The following is a 25243-nucleotide window of genomic DNA, read 5'->3' on the forward strand; positions in this document are numbered from 1 at the left end:
AACGAATGCACAATAATCTGAGGTGGAAAAGTTTCATCCTGAAACCATTCCCCGCTCAATCCTTGGAAAAGCTGTCTTCCACAAAACAGGTCCCTTATGCCAAAAAGGTTGTGGACTGGTGGTCTAAAAGAAATACACAGGTAGACAAAAAAGGGGAATAATGTGTTATGAGTGTAGCAATAGAATAGCTAGAGTGTAATCTGGGCTCAGGAGTGACAGTGAAAAGGAAAAACACTTATAGAACTTTAAACTTCATAATCTATTTCAATCTATATGTAATGGGTTGACCACCTGAGTCTATCGCTATATATTTGAGGTAATTTTAAAAACGTGAAAATAACCATTCAGAAGCTTACTAATGAGTTAAAAAGGAAATAGTCATTTGAAGTACACACAGACCAACTGGAGAACACATATGATGGTATTCACTTTAAATGGTAGAAACTCTTTATATCTGAGCCATAGAAAGCAAGGCATGATCTGAGTTGGACCGTTTAATGGAGAACAACCTCTTTGGCTGGTGCAGAGCTAGTTACTAACCTGAGAAGTAAACTAGGTTTTCCGTCAACCATCCCCTCTTACTTTCATCCCGCAATGATCACCTGTAGCATTTTCTCAGTTTCCATCCTACTTCACTGCCTTGAGCTTTGGCTCAAGTGATTTGAATTAAATTTTCTCAGTTTTTCTTAATCACTGCCTTGGGTTGATTTTTACCTAAGAAATTTAAAGGGAAAACTGATTCACAAAGTTTACAATTAACAACAAAAGGGAAAATGTGAAAAATACACTACTCTAGGCAACTGAAGTTATCTATTAACCCTGCAACTCTAACTCCCTTCCCAATCGCACACCCACGAACCAGCATACAAGTTAGAGAAAAGGTATTTTCATGCTCATCATGTATGCTAGAGGTTGATATGACTGTAGTGCATTTAAAAATCCTTCATATGTTTAAGAGTTAAATCATTTCAAGTTAGATATTCTCTCAACGGTTTCTGCAGCAATGCATAGCTGTTTTATTAAAGTCCACTTTTCCCACTGCCCATTTACAGCCCTTTAGTGTAAGATGCTTATGGCACTATCACTTGGTTAAAGGGGCTTGTCAGTGTCATTCATATTGATGAAGAAAATGAGAGAAGTTATCAAATAACATTCATTTACAGTAATATGGTCTTTTTCTTAGGGCTTAACAACTAAGATTCAGGGTATTTTCTGAGAGGTTAAAAATCCCCCCAAATAAGTGGTATTGTATTAACTCTTGGGAAAATTGACCACAACTTTCTAAATGCCCTTGGAAATGAGACCCATGTGGTGTGTCATATGGCAGATAATGCAAACGAAGGTGAAGAGTCTGCAACTTAGGGATTCTTATTATTCCTTCCCTTCCCTTCCTTTTCCTCTCCCTCTTCCTCCTCCTTCTGGAAAATTGGTAGCCATGTTCTAAAATGTTGAGCAATAACTGGAGAATCCCATTGCATTACCCTCTCTTAATACTGAGAACTTATTTGGAAATGTAATTGAATTCTAGTACAGCAGATCAAAAGGACATTGTAAAAGTCATCTAATACCTGCAGTTTTGATAACTGGCCACAAACTTTCTAGGGGGTAGATGAGAGAAGTGAAAGTAATAATGATGTCCATGACATTTTGTTTCCTGTCTTCAAGGAACTTAACTACACAATGTACTTTTAAGCTACTTAAACTCGTATATTAAAGCACTGAAGCAGGCAAGGGTTAGAAATATTTTTATAACACCTATTAGAGAAGCTGCTATATTGAAATTTGCAAGATGAGATGGGAATCGTACCTGCAACATACCGTTGAACATATACAACTGCATGTGCTTACTATAACCTCATGAGACCAATTTTGGATGATGTAATATAGTATACTTGTTTGGAAAGATGGTTAAAAGAGGATCCAGAAGCCCTTGTCCCTCCATTGCTGGGCCAAATAAGAAGTGGTTTCCAACGCTTCTTAACTGGAGGGCCTTCCACAAGTCACAGAACTTCTCTTTGTACCAACTTCCTGCTGTATCTCCTGCAGACATTTATCTTGCACCTGCTATATGCATGGCACTTTGCTGATCCAGCTAGGAATACAGAGATGAATTAAATGTAATTGCTGTCTGTAGGGCATTGTACTAGATCAGCGATTCCAGAATGTTTGGCTGGATATCAAAATCACCTAGGGTGCTTGTTAAAATGACAAATTCTAGCACCTCACCCAGACATGTGCAAGCACAATTGCTGTGTATTTGACTTGGGAGTCTATGCTTTCTAACAAGCTGCTTGGGTGATTCTGATGCACAGATAGATTTGATAACAACTAGATGAAATGGTCCTTTTCTGTAATTAAATTATTTGAATTTATTTAAATATGTTAAGGTTTATCTCATTCCATTATAAAACTTTACTAACCTTATCCAAGGATATCGTTCTTTCTGTAGCTCTGTGTTGCCCCATTCCAGTGACATTTGAATTTGGAAATGTAGAATTTGGCAACATACAATATTCAATACTACACTTCCTAAAATTACCTGGAAGAAACATTAAGAAAAATCTGAAGGCAGACTAAGATGTACAGCTTGGAGTAAAAGGTGATGAAAACTACCTTTATCTCCTCCTCAGCCGATGCTACCTATTAGGCTGTCGATGCTTATTTAAACACATAATTTATTACATTTAATCAGTATTTAATATTGTTGAGTATGCTAGAAAAAGACAAAAAAACAATATCCTGGAAAGATCTCAAGTGTGTTTCAATTATACATTTAGTTAAATGTGGTTGTAGTGGCAGTGGAAACAGCAGCATTTTTGTGTGACACTATCAGTGACTGTTAGAATAAAATAATTCTAGTCTTAATTTGCCTGAGGGCAGGAGGCAATCACCAACTACATAAGATCAGAATTCACATTATTACAGGATGTATTACCATGAGGTTTCACGGTATTATATCACAATTTAAAAAAGAACGACCACACATATTAGGATAACTTTAAACCACAGACTTCATCAATATGGTGGTGCAACTTCGATTTCAGCATTATGCTTAAATTTTGATAACTTTTTATGTAAACAATTCATTATATAAGTAAATATGTTGAGAATAGTTTTAGGCATTCTGCTAAATGCAGGAGTTAAAGCTGTATGATAGGTAAAGTATTATTAAATCCTATCTAGTAAAAAGATAATTCTAAAGTTGCAAGTGTTTTGATAAGTTTATTCAGGGTGCCCTAGTCTTATTCAGGAGGGGAAGATAAGAACATTATTATAAATATAAGGCACAGTCATTTAAGTGGACCTAATAGTATTATGTTCAAATGTAAAAGACTAGGAGATGTATGTCTAGCCATCTCATTCAGATTACTGATGGCCTTGTTTACCCATTTAAAATTATCTCATAATTCTGAAGGCTTTTTCTCCTCAGAATTCCGTTCTTTGTTCTTTGTTGTTGGATATATTATTTTTTTTCCTGGAGATACAAACTGCAAAAAAATGATCTGATAAATTTATAATGTGTTCTTCTTCTACTACTACCACTACCACTACTACTACTACTACTACTACTACTACTACTAGACTACTTCAAGAGTTTTGCATTATATACCTATGTTTAGGATGGGTCCTGCCCTTGAGACGAGATCTGACTATCCCAAGTTTCAATATGTGCTGCATATGCTTATTTATAGGCATTCTTTGGCTCCAGGAACTTAATGTACAATAAAGGACACATTTGCAAGGAATAGACAAGATTAGGAATCAGAGTCCCAGTAAGTGATCTGTGTAAAAAGGGAGACCTCTACCAAAATAATGTTTACCAGCTGATGCTAAATCCTCAATACTTAACATAGCTTTTGGTTTAGTAATATCTTGTGAGGTGATCTTTAGAACTTTAAATCTCATTTCACTCTTATCCTTTAATACGTTGGTTTTACTATTTTTTTCCAGTGGTATATAACTAAAATAGTTTTCTTTGTATTGTTGAACAGTAGGCAAGAGTATGGTTCAGTGAGGATGCTGTGCTAAGTACATCTGCTATTCTTAAGTAAGAATGGAGAGGGGTTAATATATTTGGCATTTGACCCACCTTCTGTGTCAATAAAAATTCACAAACTGTCTTAAAACCATCTTCGGGGCTTCACGAGCAATGCTTGCTTTGTACCTTTACAAGGGTAAGAAAATTTCACTTGCAAGGGACCCTTCTGGTGAAACTCATTTTGTATTCACGTGAGGCACTCAAAATACTTATTTATAAGGTGAACAACACAAGTTAGTGAAAAGTTTGGGTTTACTGTTAAAGCTTATATTCAACAGAAAATTATCAGTTTGAATCACAGAAATTAGAACAGCTTAAGTCTCAGAGCCAGCTCTCGAGACATAGCAGGTGCTCACCAAGTGATAGCTGCCAGGTTTACTAGTAACGGCACACCCTGCGGGATCTGGGGCCAAAACAGCATACTTCATATGCTGGGAAAGGAGACACCAACCAGGAATATCTCACCCCATGCCGACGAATGCTTATGTATGTATCTTCTGGAAGTAAACTTGGAGGAGTGATACCAGCAAGATAGCTGACTATAGACACCTGGCATTCATCTCCCACCTCCTCATGGGAAAGGACTAAGGGAACAAATATACAGCTAGGATTTGACTTGAGTGTTGAAGGCCGAGTGCTGGAGTGCAGCACAGGAGTGGAGATGCACCTGTGGTCACTGGAAGTCCAGGAGGGCAGTGTGGAGGCACCTGACTTCTGCACCCCCATCTCCCCGACTAAGATCAGATCTGTTTGGGGTCCAGATGGACTTCCGTGTCGGGAAAAGGGAAGCCAAAGATCATTCCCTGACCCTCGTCTCCCTGACAAACACCTATCAGTCCTTACAATAGGAGAATTCCATAGTCCTTGCAAGCCCTGATCCCAGTTTGGAAAGCTTCCAGTAATTTATGCAGCTGCACTGCCCAAGATTAGGAGGACAAAGGGTGCATGCTCCACTCCTACCAACCCCCTGTGAGCCAAGCTGCTGCAGCATGGTATCATCTTCAGATGAGAGCTGCCTCTGGAGTACACTACTCTGGGGACCAGTAGCCTCTGCATCTATCTCTCCAGCATTGGGGCCCCATCTTCATTATACAAAGCCTACACAGGTGGCTGAAAACCACAATTCCAGCGGCATGAATTGGCCGTGACTCTGAATAAGCATAGTAGGCAAATCAACCCCTGCTGTCACATTTTCAGCTGGAGAAAGAGTCTGCCAGTTCCACCCAGGGCAACCTGCCCTTGAGCTGGCCAATCTACTGCATGTCGTCCCCTAAGCAGAAGAGACCTCCTGAGCCTCCAAGCAGCAGATACACCTCTGGGCCAGCAGAAGGGCTACACACCCATGCTCAGGACCTGAGAAGCAGCCATATAGCACCCGTCACCTGAAGCATAGCCCTGGAATGCCCCCAATGGTCCTGTATCCCTAATATGGGCCTGAGAAACAGGCCTGCAGGCTGCCCTGGGGAGGCATGCCCCTGAGCTAACTATGCAGCCTCATACCTACATCCCTGGCGGACATGCCCAAAGGCTGGCTGAGCAGCTGTGCACCCATGTCTCAGGATCAAGAAATAGCCATGTAGGGAGCCTCTGGTGAGAATGCATCCAGGCGTATTAAATAACCCTGGGCTTGCATTCCAGGTCTACAAAACAGCCCCATGGGCCACTCCCCAACCCTCAGAATCACCTGTAGACCAGTTGAACAGCCATACAGCTGTGTCCTGGGCCTGAGAAACATCCTGTGGGTCACCCCCAAGAATATAATAATTATAAATACTATAAAAATGTACCCAAACACTGGAACACCCAGATAAAAGCAAGTATCATTAGATCTAAAGAGAGAGATAGATCTCAATACAATAACAGTTGGAGACTTTAATAACTCATTCTCAGCACTGCACAGATCTAGACAGATAATTAACAAACATTGGATTGAAGCTGCACCACAGACCCAATGGACTTAGCAGACATTTACAGAACATGTCACCCAACAGCAGTAGATTACACATTCCTTTCATCAGCACATGGACCATTCTCTAGGGTTGACCATGTGTTAGAACAAAAGAAGTATAACAAAATTTTGAAACTTGAAGTTATGTCAAGTAGCTTATTTGGTCACAATGGAATAAAACTGGACATGAAAAAGAGGAACATTAGAAACTATATAAATATGTGGACATTGAACAATATGCTCCTGAAAGACAAACGTATAAAGAAAGAAATTTAAATTTTAAAAGTATGTGAAACAAGTGAAAATAGAAACATAATATGCCAAAAGCTACAAGACAAAACAAAAGCAGTATTAAGAGGCAAGTTCATAGCAATAAATGCATACATCACAACACTAGAAAGATTTCAAATAAATGACCTAATGATGTACCTCAAGAAACTAGAAAAGCAAGAACAAACTAAATCCCAAATTAGAAGGGGAAAAAAAAATAAAGACCAGATGAGACAATAGCAAAAAAAGTTTTAAGGCCAACAGCCCTGATGAAAATAGATGCAAAAATCCTCAACAAAGTACTAGCAAACGGATTTCAACAACGCATCAAGAAGATGATACACCATGACCAAGTGGGATTTATGTAACAAATGCAAGGATGGTTGAATAAATTCACGGAAACATGGATGAAACAAAGTATATTTGAATCTGATTTTCATCTTTTCCTAGTGAACTGTTAAAAGATTATAATCTAGTCTGAGAAGTCCCAATCTCCGATGAATATGCAGCCCGATGACACAAGCATATAAAATAGACAAAATTAAATAAAAAAACAAAATTTCTTTTTTTTTTTTATTATTATACTTTAACTTCTAGGGTACATGTGCATAACGTGCAGGTTTGTTACATATGTATACTTGTGCCATGTTGCTGTGCTGCACCCATCAACTCGTCAGCACCCATCAACTCGTCATTTACATCAGGTATAACTCCCAATGCAATCCCTCCCCTCTCCCCTCTCCCCTCGCCCCGGTGTGTGATGTTCCCCTTCCCGAGTCCAAGTGATCTCATTGTTCAGTTCCCACCTATGAGTGAGAACATGTGGTGTTTGGTTTTCTGTTCTTGTGATAGTTTGCTAAGAATGATGGTTTCCAGCTGCATCCATGTCCCTACAAAGGACACAAACTCATCCTTTTTTATGGCTGCATAGTATTCCATGGTGTATATGTGCCACATTTTCTTAATCCAGTCTGTCACTGATGGACATTTGGGTTGATTCCAAGTCTTTGCTATTGTGAATAGTGCTGCAATAAACATACATGTGCATGTGTCTTTATAGCAGCATGATTTATAATCCTTTGGGTATATACCCAGTAATAGGATGGCTGGGTCATATGGTACATCTAGTTCTAGATCCTTGAGGAATCGCCATACTGTTTTCCATAATGGTTGAACTAGTTTACAATCCCACCAACAGGGTAAAAGTGTTCCTATTTCTCCACATCCTCTCCAGCACCTGTTGTCTCCTGAGTTTTTAATGATTGCCATTCTAACTGGTGTGAGATGGTATCTCATTGTGGTTTTGATTTGCATTTCTCTGATGGCCAGTGATGATGAGCATTTTCTCATGTGTCTGTTGGCTGTATGAATGTCTTCTTTTGAGAAATGTCTGTTCATATCCTTTGCCCACTTTTTGATGGGGTTGTTTGTTTTTTTCTTGTAAATTTGTTTGAGTTCTTTGTAGGTTCTGGATATTAGCCCTTTGTCAGATGAGTAGATTGCAAAAATTTTCTCCCATTCTGTAGGTTGCCTGTTCACTCTGATGGTAGTTTCTCTTGCTGTGCAGAAGCTCTTTAGTTTAATGAGATCCCATTTGTCAATTTTGGCTTTTGTTGCCATTGCTTTAGACATGAAGTCTTTGCCCATGCCTATGTCCTGAATGGTACTACCTAGGTTTTCCTCTAGGATTTTTATGGTATTAGGTCTAACATTTAAGTCTCTAATCCATCTTGAATTAATTTTTGTATAAGGTGTAAGGAAAGGATCCAGTTTCAGCTTTCTACTTATGGCTAGCCAATTTTCCCAGCACCATTTATTAAATAGGGAATCCTTTCCCCATTTCTTGTTTCTCTCAGGTTTGTCAAAGATCAGATGGCTGTAGATGTGTGGTATTATTTCTGAGGACTCTGTTCTGTTCCATTGGTCTATATCTCTGTTTTGGTACCAGTACCATGCTGTTTTGGTTACTGTAGCCTTGTAGTATAGTTTGAAGTCAGGTAGCGTGATGCCTCCAGCTTTGTTCTTTTGACTTAGGATTGTCTTGGAGATGCGGGCTCTTTTTTGGTTCCATATGAACTTTAAAGCAGTTTTTTCCAATTCTGTGAAGAAACTCATTGGTAGCTTGATGGGGATGGCATTGAATCTATAAATTACCTTGAGCAGTATGGCCATTTTTCACGATATTGATTCTTCCTATCCATGAGCATGGTATGTTCTTCCATTTGTTTGTGTCCTCTTTTATTTCACTGAGCAGTGGTTTGTAGTTCTCCTTGAAGAGGTCCTTTACATCCCTTGTAAGTTGGATTCCTAGATATTTTATTCTCTTTGAAGCAATTGTGAATGGAAGTTCATTCATGATTTGGCTCTGTGTTTGTCTGTTACTGGTGTATAAGAATGCTTGTGATTTTTGCACATTAATTTTGTATCCTGAGACTTTGCTGAAGTTGCTTATCAGCTTAAGGAGATTTTGGGCTGAGACAATGGGGTTTTCTAAATATACAATCATCTGCAAAGAGGGACAATTTGACTTCTTCTTTTCCTAACTGAATACACTTTCTTCTTTCTCTTGCCTGATTGCCCTAGCCAGAACTTCCAACACTATGTTGAATAGGAGTGGTGAGAGAGGGCATCCCTGTCTTGTGCCAGTTTTCAAAGGGAATGCTTCCAGTTTTTGCCCATTCAGTATGATATTGCCTCTGGGTTTGTCATAAATAGCTCTTATTATTTTGAGGTACGTTCCATCAATACCGAATTTATTGAGCGTTTTTAGCATGAAGGGCTGTTGAATTTTGTCAAAAGCCTTTTCTGCATCTATTGAGATAATCATGTGGTTCTTGTCTTTGGTTCTGTTTATATGCTGGATTATGTTTATTGATTTGCGAATGTTGAACCAGCCTTGCATCCCAGGGATGAAGCCCACTTGATCATGGTGGATAAGCTTTTTGATGTGCTGCTGAATCCGGTTTGCCAGTATTTTATTGAGGATTTTTGCATCGATGTTCATCAGGGATATTGGTCTAAAATTCTCTTTTTTTGTTGTGTCTCTGCCAGGCTTTGGTATCAGGATGATGTTGGCCTCATAAAATGAGTTAGGGAGGATTCCCTCTTTTTCTATTGATTGGAATAGTTTCAGAAGGAATGGTACCAGCTCCTCCTTGTACCTCTGGTAGAATTCAGCTGTGAATCCATCTGGTCCTGGACTTTTTTTGGTTGGTAGGCTATTAATTATTGCCTCAATTTCAGAGCCTGTTATTGTTCTATTCAGGGATTCAACTTCTTCCTGGTTTAGTCTTGGAAGAGTGTAAGTGTCCAGGAAATTATCCATTTCTTCTAGATTTTCTAGTTTATTTGCGTAGAGGTGTTTATAGTATTCTCTGATGGTAGTTTGTATTTCTGTGGGGTCGGTGGTGATATCCCCTTTATCATTTTTTATTGCATCTATTTGATTCTTCTCTCTTTTCTTCTTTATTAGTCTTGCTAGTGGTCTGTCAATTTTGTTGATCTTTTCAAAAAACCAGCTCCTGGATTCATTGATTTTTTGGAGGGTTTTTTGTGTCTCTATCTCCTTCAGTTCTGCTCTGATCTTAGTTATTTCTTGCCTTCTGCTAACTTTTGAATGCATTTGCTCTTGCTTCTCTAGTTCTTTTAATTGTGATGTTAGGGTGTCAATTTTAGATCTTTCCAGCTTTCTCTTGTGGGCATTTAGTGCTATAAATTTCCCTCTACACACTGCTTTGAAGGTGTCCCAGAGATTCTGGTATGTTGTATCTTTGTTCTCATTGGTTGCAAAGAACATCTTTATTTCTGCCTTCATTTCGTTATGTACCCAGTAGTCATTCAGGAGCAGGTTGTCAGTTTCCATGTAGTTGAGCGGTTTTGATTGAGTTTCTTAGTCCTGAGTTCTAGTTTGATTGCACTGTGGTCTGAGAGACAGTTTGTTATAATTTCTGTTCTTGTACATTTGCTGAGGAGTGCTTTACTTCAAAAAACAAAATTTCTTTACCTGACACTTTGTCAAAATGGAGTTATAGATTTTACAATATGTAAGGCATTATAGTAAGCAACATATGCTTAGCAAATGTTAATATTTAGGAGTTTCTATTAAGTCAGATTTAGTTAAAATTTGTCCATTTTAATTTCATTTAGTTTTTGGTAGTACAATATTTGGTACTTATAATTCAGTATAATTTTTTTTTACTAGAATAAAAAGCTGTTGCAATCATTTTTAAACCCTTTCCCCTAGGAGAAATCTGTAGTGTTAGAAAACTTCCTTACGTTAGAACATTTATCCAAGCTTTTTGCCCCAGGAAGTTATGTTTACCTTGTGCTTACTGATGTCCATTAATGGCTCTGGAGCACTGAAAAATCATTTCAGTAACTGTTTCTGTGTCCGAGAATAACTGGTTTGCCCACTGTTACAGAAATAAGGAAATCTATTAAAGTAATCCCAATTAAACTATAACTTTATTGAGCTTTTACTATGATACAAAATGCTATTTTATACTTTTATGATGCTTATAATTATTTTTATATAAATTTATGCTTAAGGGTTTAGGAAAAGTCTTTTGAAAGCTATGAATAGAGATATATTGGTGGCTTCACAAAAGGTAATCACTGAATCCATCCTTGGCTTCAAACAAGTCATGATTCTCTCTGTGTTCTGTGTGAAAAGATATAGTACTTCACCCTCTATGCCCACCATCATTTAATGCTGCAGTTTGGTTTATTTACTTTTTTAAAAGGGTAAAAGTAACTCATTCTGATGGTTTTTTGAAAAAATCAAGTGGTACAGTACAGCTTAAAAAAACAACAATGATAGAATGATCTGTTCTACTCCTCTATCTTTACCCCTAAACTCCAGGGATTGTTTTAAGTGTTTCTGTCTTCAGGTTTTTTTTTTTTTTCCCTAGAGAGAAACCTGCATGTATATAAGTCAGTGTGTTTCAAAAATTGGTTTGCAAAGCACGAGCAATATGTGAGATAATTTTGGGTTGAATTGAATGAACATATTAAAAATTTTCAGTTACCTACTTGAGGTATTAGAAAAAATATATAAACTAAATATCAAATCCATAAATTCACAAATATATTGCTAAGGATGAGGTTAAAATAAGTACTTAAGAAAAAAACTGTTGATATAAAGAAAACCCTTAGATTTAAGAAAAATCACAAGGTATGTGGATTTAGTGAAAATTGTAAAAGTGGTATAGAAATGTTTGAGAAACACTGCTCTAACTACCATGCTTATTTTGCTATTCCTTTTTATTTTAAAAATATTCAATTCTGTAAGTTTAAGAATGACTACACTAGAATGTATCGTGACAAGTATGGCTTTTAGAAACAGAGACTAAAAGTACAAGATGAACAGAAAAACGAAGAGTGGAGGTATATACGGAGGCAAGAATAAAACCATTATTAGCATTAGAATTAACAGACCAGACTTACTGGTGTAAAATAAGAGAAAGTGTGAAATGGCCTTAATGGGAATAAGGACAATAGACCAAGACAAATGATAAATTGTCATAGTGGATAAGAAGAGACACGTGATATTCTTGCAAATGAGTTGTATATCTTGGATAATGTCCAGCAGGACATCAGAACATCAGACAGAACTCAGGATATTCTTCATTGTGTGGGACTGGCCAAGTGCTGCAGGATATGTCATCCCTACCCTGCTGTCTAGATGCTAGGAGCATGCTCCAATTACTGTGACAGTCATAATATCCCTGGTATTTTTCTGTTCCATCACTTAAAATCCTAGTTAGTTTAAATGTAATTTCCATACCTAGTCTGGGACTTCCATAGACAAGGTAGAGAATTAGCTATTTCCTTTTCCTTTCTCCAGTGGAGTTCAACCATACATCTGCTCATCAGCACCTGGTTCCACTATGTTAAGGCCCATGAGTACTGGTGTTGGGGGGTGGTGTATGGTCTAAAGGGAGAGGGAAGTTAAGGGAGGAAAATAAGGTAACAATAAAGGGAATCATCCTTGCTGAGGCATGGGTGTATTGTGAATGGGGTGGGGGTGACAGCAGTGAGAAAGTTCACTGTGGGGAGGCATGTTGCAATGACCGTGGCTCCCTTTGCAACCCATGAAACACTCCTATCTTCTATGTGACTATGGACTGCGATCTGAACAGCTGAAACTGGGTCTGTTAGTAGCAATGCCTGCAGGAAGATAGGAATGCCCTCCAGAGTCAGTACACAATGGGAGAAATGGCATGCTTGGTTTGAATGCTGCACTCAGAAAGTCAACAAGAACAGATAATGGATCCTCTCAACCCAAGACAATGATGTCTTTGTGGGAGGGATCCCCTCACCTGGATAACCCCATTCCACAAAACGTTTCTAAATTATGCCCTTTTCCCTTTCTTGGCCTGCAGATTCTTTTGGGAAGCACATGGCACCTCCCGGAACAGGCCCACATCTAAAATGTGGTAGCTCCAAGTGTGAAAGATGTGAGGTTATCAGTCAATGAATGTGAAGTGTCCCACTTATCCTAAGGTCTTCCTCAGCTCTACATACACTGGGAGGCTTCTTATTTCCACAGACAACAACAAAAACTCTAGTTAATTTGGGACACTCCAGAACTTTCCCAACCCACAAGCATACCTGGAATCTGCCATGTTGAAATTTATTGTTTTCTGAAGTGACTGAACATTTTATAATTCCAGCCAGCAATATACAGAAGTACTGATTTCTCCATATCCCCACCAACACTTGTTTTTATCTTTCTGATTGTAGCCATGCTGGTGGGTATGAAGTGATATCTCATTATACTTTTAATCTGCATTTCACTAGTGACTAATGATGTTGAGCATCTTTTCACATGCTTATTGGCCATTTTTAAATCATCTTTGGAGAACTGTCTATTCAATTTTTGCCCATTTTTCAATTGGGTTATTTGTCTTTTTATTAAGTTATAAGAGTTCTTTATATATTCCAGATACTAGATCCTTATCATACACATGATTTACAAATATATCTTTTCATTCTGTGGTTGTCTTTTTACTTTCTTGATACATTCTTTAAAGCAAGGAAGCTTTCAACTTTGAACTCTTATTTTTTCTTTGGCTGTTCATATATCAGGTCTTATATCTAAGGAGCTGCTGCTTAATCCTAGTTCACAAAAAACTATATGTATGTTTTCTTCTAAGAGTTTTATATTTTCAACCCTCACATTTAGTTCTTTTTTCTATATTGAGTTAACATATACATGGCATGAGGTAGGGGTCCAAATTCATTCTTTTACATGTGGGTATCCAGTTGTCCCAGTGCCATTGTTTTGAAATGACACAAAGGCTAATTCTTATAACTCTTGTCAAAAATCAATTAACCATAGATGTATGGGATTCCTTCTGGAGTCTCCTCCTGGAGGTTTCAGTTATTTTCTTTTATGTTTGGTAACGTGGATGAATTAGTTTAGGGAAGTCTGTTTCTCCTACTGTGTGCAGCCTCTGATGATACTCCAGAATACAGACTGAGGAATGTGTGATCAGACTCCCTGATCACCAAGGATGACTGCACACAGCTTTAGCCAGGTTCTTTGACTGTCTCTTTCCATAATCTCTCCTTTAAGCTTCTGTCTGGACTGTCTTTATTAGTATCACACTCAGCTGTTAGATTCTACTAATTGCTTGGTGATTGCTCTACTGTTTCTAACAATTCCCTGGGGCATAACGTGCTCTATAGTCTGATTCATTTAAAGTCCATCTCTTTGGCAGGAGCCCTGTGCTGCCAGTCTGAGGTTTACTGCACCTTAGGAAGGCTCTTCTTAGCTGTCTCTTTCTGTGATTATCTTCTAGTTTATTATTTTGCTTTTTGCTACTAGAGCTACCAGTCTCCCCTAAATTGCTTACCATCAAAAACTCCACTGTTTTCAACAACACACAATTCATAGGCAAGAATTTCCCTACATCCTGTTCTAATTAAAATCAGTTCCTTTAAATAGAGCTTCAGAGCTTTCTGTTCTTAGTGTCTGTCTCCTCCCTTTGGCAGAACCTCTGCATCACTGCACTAGAGCTGGGCACAAGGACAGTGGTCTGTTTCTCCCAGTATAACACTCCTGCTTTATGAGTAAGGCACTGGGCAGGAATGGTAGCTCCTGATCTTCTTTGGTTTGGCTTGGCTCTCCTGGCTTGGAACATCTGCCCTATTAGCAAACTGGGGTGAGGGAGCTCAGGGCTCAGGATACTAAGACTCATGTGCCTGGAGTAAAACTTCCACCTTACAAGTGGAGGATAGGTGGGGAAGGGAGCTCCAGTGCTCTTGGCTGCGCCTGCCTGGAATACAGCTTCTGCAACATGAAGCTGAGAGGATAAGTGATATCAGTGGTCTATTTCCCCTGTGGTGAAACTATAGCACCAGACTAGGGAGTGGGAGAATGGACGGAGGGAGCCCAGTCTTCCTAGTTGTACCCACTTGAATTAAAGCTTTTGTCACATTGAGCTAGCAGTGATGGGTTTGAAAGCTGGTCCTGTCTCAAATGCTATAGGCTCTCATTCTTACCTATAATAGCAGTAGATTTTAGAAGATATTTTTGAATAAATGCTTCATTTGCTGTATGTCTTTAGGATTACTTCTAATCTGTTTTTTAAAAAAATTATTTTCACCAGTTAAATGCTGATTTTGCTGGGGAAGTGTCCACTGAGCTTCTTATAGCACCAATCCAGAATTATTTCTTCATTTATAAACTTCATTATTAATGTTGTTCTAAGGGGATATAAGTTTTTTTAAACTACCTTCCTCCCTTCTCACCTATCAAATAATTGATATGCTTTTATCTGTTACGTTGCTCTTGGTTCAAACTAATGAAAGTTTACTCAAACTGACTTAATTAACAAATTTAATATTTCATGTATTAAAGCATGGGCTTCAAACTTGGCCGAGTCACTGGTCCAACAGTGTCTTCAAGACCTCATGTTCACCTCTGTCCTAAGTTCTACAATCCAAAAATAAGACTTCATACTAAGTCTCATAAGACAGCTACTTGTAACTATCTCTGTTATATACTTTCTTGTTTATGTCCAAAGGGAGAGAAAATGGTTTCTTCATTTCATGTCTTAAAAGGAAAGACAAACCTTCTCATCTCATTGACCCAAACTGGACCACATGCCTATTTGTGAACCAATTATTGGCAAAGGGGATAGATTACCCAGGAGCAGAGGATGGGGTCTGCTACCAAGAGTCACCTGGTCTGTGTTGGAAGAGTTGAATACTCAGGGTTATGTTGAGAAGAAAGAAGGAGGTTATGCATACTAATTAGCAACCAACAGTGAACACTATGAATTTTTTTTTTATCAACTTTCAACAGTATACCTTGACTTCCATTAAAAACATGGATATTAATGTTTCTACCCTTTTCTGTACATATCTTATGCCACATCAACTTCTCAACAGCTAACAGTGTAAAGTAATTTAAACAAGAAATTAGTTTGTTATAGTTCAGTTTTAAAGTCATTAATTTTCTAAAGCACACTGAATGGAGTAAATGTGGGAGTAACTTCATTATATTTCTATTCATTGAGCTACTATAATAGAACCGTTACAACTAATCCCTTATTCCACACATATCTTTAGAAAATGACAGCTTTCCCACTTTAATCTTTAAAAAGCCCCCATGACAATAACAGTCCCTGGTTTATACACAATTTGAATGGTGACAACTGAGGTAGCTGACATAACTAACTAATTCATTTAATAAATAACTCCCAGGGTAAGCTGACTGGTAACAGAAAAGTCTAACACTGGGAAACTAAGTTTCCTAAAATATCAAAAAAAGCAAAAACTAAATGAGGGGAAGAAAATCTCATTTACAATAGCAAGAACAAAAATATATAGGTACAAAACTAATAAATGTGCAGAGTCTTTAGGAAGGAAATTTTGGAACTTTATTGAGAGGTGGTATACCATGACAACAATGACTCAATATTATAAAAATGTCAATTAAAATGTCAATTATCCCCAAATTAAGTTTAATTCACTCATGAGCAATTAAAACATAAATGCTAGAATAATTATAAAAGTGGAGTAAAAGTATAAGACAAGATAAAGATGAAAAGAATAGCTGCTAAAGAGCGTTTTAGAAATTCCTGTAATTGCTTTTTAAAGAAATACAATTCAGTCATCATAGTAACAGTAGACTGTTCAATGAATGCTGCCAGGACACATGCCTAAGGAATCAAAAAAATGTACTTTATTATTTACCAAACCATGCACCAGAATAAATGGACAGGAGTTATATGTGGGGACATGAGGACAAACTGAAACCTTAAACAAATATAGGGAAAGAGAATGTTTAATTAATTCTGTAGTGGGAAAGGCCTAAAACGAACTTTGAAATTATAAATAATAAAGGCAAGATCACCACCTGGCAAAGGTCACTTCTACATACAAATGTAGAAGTCCTGCACATTCAAAAAATACCATAAACAAAATTAAAGTACAAATGACAAAAAAGGAAAATTTATTACCATATATGACAAAAGCTGACACCAAATATAAAAAATCTGGTCACAAATTTAAAAAGGAAAATTAGGATAGTCAGGACTCTAGAGACAACAAGCCCTCACACACTTCTGCTTACAATAATTTCAGTATAATTTTGCAATGTATATGTACCCTTAAAATATGTAGGCTTTAACTACCATTTCTACTTCTGGAAATTCATCTCAAGGAAGTACTCTGTAATGCGTTCAAATATTTATCCACATATATCAGTAGATAAATATAAATAAATAAACTAAATTTCCCAAAAGAGTAGGCTGGCTAAGCAGGGCCATAATATAATCACAAGAACTTTAAGTTAAACAAACACAACAGCTTAAAGACCATATGTACAATATAATCTGATTCTGATATATTCTGGAAGGATATTAGTTTTAAATGATAGAAATACAGCTAATTTTGAGCTTACATTTTATTTATAGTTTCTGATTTTCCTATAATGAAACTGTATTATCTATATAATTTTAAGTTATTTTTATAAGAAAACTAAACCACATTCTTTGGTTACTAACAATGTTACTTTCCCTAATTTATACTATGATATTACCTCAGCTTTTACCAAAAAATACCATAAGATAAAACACCAGAAAACCTGGCAGTGCATTTGCTCTGACGATGTTTTTGAGGACATTGCCTAGTCTCTCTCCCAATATGCCCTAGAGGAGAAATAACATAAAAAATTTGTTTAAAGACAATTGCCAGAAAAACCTTTGCTTATCCTGAAGAATTGGCATGCTTTTTTTTTTTTCATGGATCCCGAGAATCCTTTGTGTATTGACTTTTATTTTCCTTTAGGCAATCAGAAAAAGCAAATTTAAAAGCAATTACTTCATCTAATTGTAGTATTAGGTTGGTGCAAAAGTAATTATGGTTTTTGCCATTAAAAATAAAATACTATGTAGGATCATATGCTTATGTATCTGTCTACCTACCCTCACCTGATCTTTATAATCTATGTCAATTCATAATTCCCTTGTCCTGCTACTTCATTAAATGTATTTTACAAATCACCTCAAATCCTTTTGAGGTAGAGTATAAACAAGTAAGTAGAATATTCCTACTATCAGCCTGTAAATGACAGCACACAACCAAATATAGTCTACATTGGAAAAGACCATAAGTATTCCCAATGTGATTTATTTTAGAATAACTGATTTTAAAAATAAAGGAAGATATGAAATTTTTGTTTTAATAAATGAACCAAGAAAAACTTGAGTCATTACTGTTTTAGGACCTGAAGAAAATAAATTTTATAACCCTTACCAGTGTTAAGTGAGATCATGGAAGGCAGGGACAACATCTGCCTAAACACTGTATATTGCCTAGACGCTTCCTATCAAAACAAGTTTTCAGTAAATGTTTGCTTGTAAAGCTGGCCAGAGATAACATTGACCAAATGGTGTCACTGGTGCTCCTCTTTTTTGTCACCCCAAAAGACACAGCAAGAGATCTGGTATTAGAAAATAATTCTTTTCTCCCACATCTCAACATTCCAGCCAGAGGCCAGAGAAGAACTTCCAGTAAGGTTTGACCCTCTCATGGAAGTGCATCCTTTCCTTTCTGTACCCTTTATGGTCTTCCCTATGAAAGCAGTAAATGAACTGTCTGGTGAGACTGATGACAGCCTGGTGTCCTGACCACATTTCTCGACTGGGGTAGAGTTGCTGTGCTTGGCAAGTCCTTTTGGCTCTAGATCTGCCTAAGCTCAGTGCGGTAATTTTGTGCTGCAGTCTACATGCACTAGGTAGAACAGAGAGGCACAGCTTTAGTTTCTCTTCTTTGTTTGATTACTGAGCCTATAAAGGTTTGCAAGCCTTCATGCAGCTGGTTGTGTAGGACAGTCAAAGCTTACTTTAATAATCTGATTCTCCCATGCAGGTGGGTCCTTGGATTTCCTTGAGGGAAGAAAGATGCACCATGTATTTATTCTCTTCAGTTTTACTATTAATGTAGTACATACTCGGATCCTCATTTAGCTCCTTTACAGCTGAGAGGAGAATGTGAAGATAGAAAATTTCCCACCTAACATTTAGCACATAGTAGTGTATTCTATCATTCTACCCTTAGTCATTCTCTATGTTCCACATTCATTATCTCTTCATTAATGTTTTAAATATTGTATTACATCTTTACATGAAAATTAGGTCAACAAATCATTGCTCCAATTTGACTTTTTTCCTGTCCAAAGAGAAGGACCTTAACCTTAAGAACATTAAGAAGGTTGAGAAAATTTTGAGTTTGGGAGAAAGATGTAATAATTGTACTTAGATAGATATTTATGGATTTATTCTCTGTGACTCCAAAGGAAATAACAAGAGCCAAAGAATAAGGGGTAGTGGAAGGCAGATACGAGGAATAAATAATCAACAGCACTGCTTCAAATGGAACTTCCTTAACACTAGAAATGTCCAAGGCCGAACAACTAGTTACAGTGTTTTAGAAAGGATCTGAGTGCAGAGTAGGGAATTAGAGATGAGGCTCTATTCTCATCTATGATTCTAACAGTTTTATAAGTTGGGTAAGTACTGTTTTATAAAGTGGAGAATAACAAATTATGGTATATGTGATTTATCAGTAACTTTTTAATAATTTATAAAGTACCTTTAGAACTATAACCATGAGGTAGAATAATCAGACAATCATGTTAATGAAAGAGAATTGTTACCTGTCTGGAAAAAGACTCTAGAAATAATTGTCCGACATAATGGGCATGGAGTGCTGGAAGGATTGTCTTTGGCCAGAGTCCGCAAGCAGGGCTCACAGAAGATGTGATGGCAAGGGTAACACATATAAGGGTTGAAATAAACGTCCAGACACACTGCACAGATGTAGCTATCCTTTTCTTCTGCATATTCATTGTCTTCATCTGTACTCATCTCATTATTCAAAGTCTGCAAAACACAAGAAAACTTTTTTTTCTTAGTGTGAGATTGGTTTCCTTAAGATAGCTTTTGTATTTTGTTAAAATGAACGAAAATATTTGAGAAGCATATAATCTGTTTGTGGCGTATTCAAAGTAACAGAAATGCTACCTTTCAAAGTCAAGAAACTAAAAATATACATGAAAACCCAGAAGCCTACTTTTCTTTTTAGTATTGTGACATAGTGCTAAGTGCTAAAATATACCTAAACCTAATATACCTAAACCTATTAAGTATACCTGTATTTTGGCTTAATCAACAGTAGATAGGTGTTAGGTATACCAGTCCCAGAATTATGTAGATTCTCTATCTACCCCATTCCTACCACAGCAAATAAGCTGGTTGTCACAAGGTTATAGAGTTTTAATATGAGCATCCATGCATGATGAAAAGTGAAGGCAGAAGGCGTCATACTTCATTCTCATACTGCGCAAGGAACATTCTCTATTCTATATTTTGTGTCTTCCTGGACCTCAAAGAAAGAGTCAAAGTCTAAGTGGTGTCAGGAGGAAAGCAAAGCAAATCTCAGAGTAATTATGGGATTAGCCTTGCTATGGGAAAACATGATGAGCCTGTCTCCCCTCCCAAATGGAATTGTTAGGAAAAAGGTACAGCAGGTTCTTAATAATGTCATTTCATTCAACATTGTCTTATAACGATGATGAGAAAAAATTGATTTCGAGCTGGGGTTGCTGTCTGTGTGGAGTTTCTGTCTGTGTGGAGTTTGCATGTTGTCCCTGTGTTTGTGTGTGTTTTCTCTGGGTAATCCAGTTTCCTCTTATATCCCAAAGATGTGCATGTTAGGTACACTGGTGTGTCTAAATGGTCCCAGTTGGGGTGAGTGCTGGTGTGTGTGAGTGTGCCCTGTGAAGGGATGGTGTCCCATCCAGGCCTGGTTTCTGCCTTGTACCCTGAACTGCCAGGACAGGCTCCAGTAATTATCTTGTTTTTATTTATCTTTCGTTAATACATGTATAGCTCACATTTATTTCAGTATTTAATATTAGAGGTGTTTTGGTCTTTAGAAGTTTGGTGATGCTTTTGTGATCAGAAATAGGCTGTAAAAATTGAACTCTTTATTCATATCAATTAGCCTATGGTAAAATTGGTGGTGTTATTTCACTTAAAGTCACTGATATTATGTTGGTGCAAAAGTAATTGCGGTTTTTGCTACTAAACTGCAATTACCTTTGCATCCACCTAAAACATCACCAGTAGGTTCTTGGAAATGGTGGCTTTAAGCAACATAAATGAGGATTTACTGTAGTTAGGAAAGAGGTAGCTCAGAGGTTAGTATTAATAGTAGAAGGTCTGTTAGCAGAATTCCTATAACTCCCAATTTCCTTATTTGTGAAACTGCTGTGAGGATTAAATGAGGTAATCCACTTAATACATTTAGTATGATATCTGGCACATAGTAATTAATTATCAAAAAATGTTAGCCACGGCCATCCTTCTCTACCCTCCCCCATCCCTTCTGTTCTTTCTCTACAGGTTCTGTAGTTTTTGCTAAAGCCTTGAGAACATTTTTCTTAAACCAGGCATTTAAAATAGTGCTTATAATATAAAACATACTATGAGTTTTCACTGTTATTATTCTATTTGTATTATTATTATTTTGACACCGAGTCCTGCTCTGTCACCCAGGCTGGAGTGCAGTGGCGTGATCTCTGCACACTGAGCCTCTGCTTCCTGGATTCAAGTGATTCTCCTGCCTCAGCCTCCCAAGTAGTTGAGATTACAGGCATGTGGCATGGTGCCCGGCTATTCTTTGTATTTTTAGTAGAGACAGGGTTTCACCATGTTGGACAGGTTGGTCTTGAACTCCTGGGCTCAAGTGAGCCACCTGTTTTGGCCTCCCAAAGTGCTGGGATTACAGGCGTGAGTCACCACACCAAGCCTATATCCTATTTGTATTCTTGAGATTAATCTTAACTGTTATGAAAAATAGTTGAAGTTCAGTATCTGTAATCTCCTCCTTCTAAACAAGACATTATATTCTCAACTCCAAACACAAAGACTGCTCTCTGAGTCTACTTGTCAGGAACATGTTCTTTACAACTGTTATCTATGCATTTTAACTAGATTTTACTCTTCTGCTTATTTTCATTCTTTGGCTTATTTAATAATGCTTTTTCATATTCCTTATTGTCCTCTTTATTTTGTTATTTTACTTATTTTCATAGGTTTTGGGGGAACAGGTGGTTTTGGTTACATGAGTAAGTTGTTTAGTGCTGATCTGTGAGATTTTGGTGCACCCATCACCTGAGCAGTACACACTGAATCCAATTTTATCCCTCACTCCCTTCCCCCTTTCCCCCTGGGTCCCCAAAGTCCATTGTGTCATTCTTACGCTGTTGCATCCTCATAGCTTAGCTCCCCCTTATGAGTGAGAACATACAATGTTTGGTTTTCCATTCCTGAGTTACTTCACTTAGAATAATGGTCTCTAGTTCCATGCAGGTTGCTGAGAATGCCATTATTTCATTCCTTTTATTGGCTGAATAGTATTCTGATACATACATACATACATACATATATATATGTCTATCACCAACAGTGTAAAAGCATTCCTATTTCTCCACACCCTCACCAGCATCTATTGTTTGACTTTTTAATAATCACCATTCTGACTCACATGAGATGGTATCTCACTGTAGTTTTGATTTGCATTTCTCTAATGATCAGTGATGTTGAGCTTGTTTTCATATGTTTGTTGGCTGCATAAAATTGTGAGAAGTATCTGTTCATATCCTTTGCCCACTTTTTGATGGGGTTGTTTTTTTCGTGTAAATTTAAGTTTCTTATAGATTCTGGATACTAAACCATTGTCAGATAGGTAGATTGCAAAAATTTTCTCCCATTCTGGTAGCTTGCCTGTTTACTCTGATTATAGTTTCTTTTGCTATGCAGAAGCTCTTTAGCTTAATTAGATCCTCTTTATCAATTTTAGCCTTTGTTGCAATTGCTTTTGACGTTTTCTTTTCTTTTCTTTTTTTTTTTTTTTTTTGCTTTTGGCGTTTTCATAATTAAATCTTTGCCCATGCCTATGTCCTGAATGGTATTGCCTAAGTTTTCTTCTAGGGTTTTTATGGTTTTGGGTTTTACATTTAAGTCTTTAATCCACCTTGAGTTAATTTTTGTATAAGGTGTAAGGAAGGAGTCCAGTTTGTTTTCTGCATATGACTAGCCTGTTTTCCAAGCACCATTTAATAAATAGGGAATCCTTTCCCCACTGCTTGTTTTTGTCAGGTTTGTCGAAGATCAGATGGTTGTAGATGGGTGGTGTTATTTCTGAGGTCTCTGTTCCATTGGTCTATATGTCTATTTGGGTACTAGTATTATGCTGTTTTGGTTACTGTAGCCTTGTAGTATAGTTTGAAGTCAGGTAGCGTGATGCCTCCAGTCTTCTTCTTTTAGCTCAGGATTGTCTTGGCTCTACGGGCTCTTTTTTGGTTCCATATGAAATTCAGAGTAGTTTTTTCTAATTCTGTGAAAAATGTCCATGGTAGTTTGGGAATAGCACTGAATCTATAAATTACTTTGGGCAGTATGGCCATTTTCATGATACTGGTTCTTCCTATCCACGAGGATGAAATGTTTTTCTACTTGTTTGTGTCCTCTTATTTCCTTGAGCAGTGATTTGTAGTTCTCCTTGAAGAGGTCCTTCATGTCCCTTGTTAGCTGTATTCCTAGGTATTTTATTCTCTTTGTAGCAATTGTGAATGGGAGTTCATTCATGATTTGGCTCTGTTTGTCTATTGTTGGTGTATAGGAATGCTTGTGATTTTTACACATTGATTTTTTATACTGAGAGTTTGCTGAAGTTGCTTATCAGCTTAAGGAGGTTTTGGGCTGAGACTATGGAGATTTCTAAATATAGAATCATGTCATTTGCAACAGCAACAATTTGATTTCCTCTCTTCCTATCTGAATGCCGCCCCCCTCCCCCTCCTTTTTTTTTTTCTCTTGCCTGATTACCCGGCCAGAACTTCCAATACTATGTTGAACAGGAGTGGTGAGAGGAGGGCATTCTTTTCTTGTGCCGGTTTTCAAATGGAATGGTTCCAGCTTTTGCCCATTCATGATTTTAATTTTAATTTTTTTTTCTTCTTTTTTTTTTTTTTTAAAGACGGAATCTTGCTCTGTCCCTCAGGCTGGAGTAGAGTGGTGCGATCCCGGCTCACTGCAAGCTTCGCCTCCCGGGTTCCCGCCACTCTCCTGCCTCAGCCTCCCCAGTGGCTGGGACTACAGGCGCCCGCCACCATGCCCAGCTAATTTTTTGTATTTTTAGTAGAGACGGGGTTTCACTATGTTAGCCAGGATGGTCTCAAACTCCTGACTTCATGATCCGCCCGCCTCGGCCTCCCAAAGTGCTGGGATTACAGGCGTGAGCCATCGCGCCTGGCCTTAAATAGTTTGAAGTCAGGTAGCGTGATGCCTCCAGTCTTCTTCTTTTAGCTCAGGATTGTCTTGGCTCTACGGGCTCTTTTTTGGTTCCATATGAAATTCAGAGTAGTTTTTTCTAATTCTGTGAAAAATGTCCATGGTAGTTTGGGAATAGCACTGAATCTATAAATTACTTTGGGCAGTATGGCCATTTTCATGATACTGGTTCTTCCTATCCACGAGGATGAAATGTTTTTCTACTTGTTTGTGTCCTCTTATTTCCTTGAGCAGTGATTTGTAGTTCTCCTTGAAGAGGTCCTTCATGTCCCTTGTTAGCTGTATTCCTAGGTATTTTATTCTCTTTGTAGCAATTGTGAATGGGAGTTCATTCATGATTTGGCTCTGTTTGTCTATTGTTGGTGTATAGGAATGCTTGTGATTTTTACACACTGATTTTTTACACATTGATTTTTATACATAATATCCCTTTTGTTTTCTGGATCTGTTTTTCCTTGTATCATGTTTTTTGTTTCTTCTTTTACATTATGGATATTTGCTTTATTTTTATATACAAGGGATTAGGTTTATTAGTATAGGTAGCTGACACAGATTCCCTCACTTGTGTAGGTCTTTTTCTGCAAGAGATCACTACTCTGAATAGAGGAAATTGACTGTAAATCCTAAATGAACGAAATATGTCAATAAACATGTATCTTTTGTATTATTAGTGAGAAGCAAGCATACAGGCTCAGGATTCTCACAATTGCTAAAATATAGAATGTTTTCCTAGGGAGTGAAGGACTTACTTCACTCATGAGAACTGCCTTTCCGTACCCACCACTAATCTATTTCCAGACTCTGCTTCTCCTTCCAGCTCCAAGAACCAGGCAGGTCCTTGAATTTAGGAAGGAGTTCCCATGGTGTTATCAGAGTGTAAATGTCAAAGCTAGCTATTCTTTACATGGGAAGTGGAAGGGCAGGATCAAGAGTAGGCCAACTATTCAACAGGTTATCTAGTAACAATTGTAATGTTCACACCTGTGGCTCTAAACCTTTACTGCCTATCAAAATCAGCTGGAAAGCTTGTTAGATTATATAATGTTGGGTCCATCCCTAGAGTTTCTGCTTCAGTAGGTCTGGGATGGGGCCTGAGAATTTGCATTTTTAATA

At 37.6% G+C, this 25243-nt stretch overlaps 1 protein-coding gene across 14 annotated transcripts in view; it reads right to left on the minus strand.

Moving 5' to 3' along the window:
- RNF180 (ring finger protein 180) overlaps positions 1-25243 on the minus strand; it is a 235804-nt gene that overhangs the window by 55437 nt on the left and 155124 nt on the right. For 10 of the 14 annotated variants that reach the window (XM_050793758.1, XM_050793750.1, XM_050793748.1 and 7 more), the window contains one exon: positions 19429-19654. In XM_050793758.1, coding sequence (XP_050649715.1) covers positions 19429-19654 — 226 coding nt within the window. Of the gene's footprint in view, positions 1-540; positions 2093-10578; positions 10670-14163; positions 17420-19428; positions 19655-25243 lie in introns of those variants that run through there. The other 4 variants (XR_007726438.1, XR_007726437.1, XR_007726439.1 and 1 more) reach the window with 4 other exon arrangements.

This window comes from Macaca thibetana, chromosome 6, assembly GCF_024542745.1.
Source record: "Macaca thibetana thibetana isolate TM-01 chromosome 6, ASM2454274v1, whole genome shotgun sequence".
Lineage (NCBI taxonomy): Eukaryota > Metazoa > Chordata > Mammalia > Primates > Cercopithecidae > Macaca > Macaca thibetana.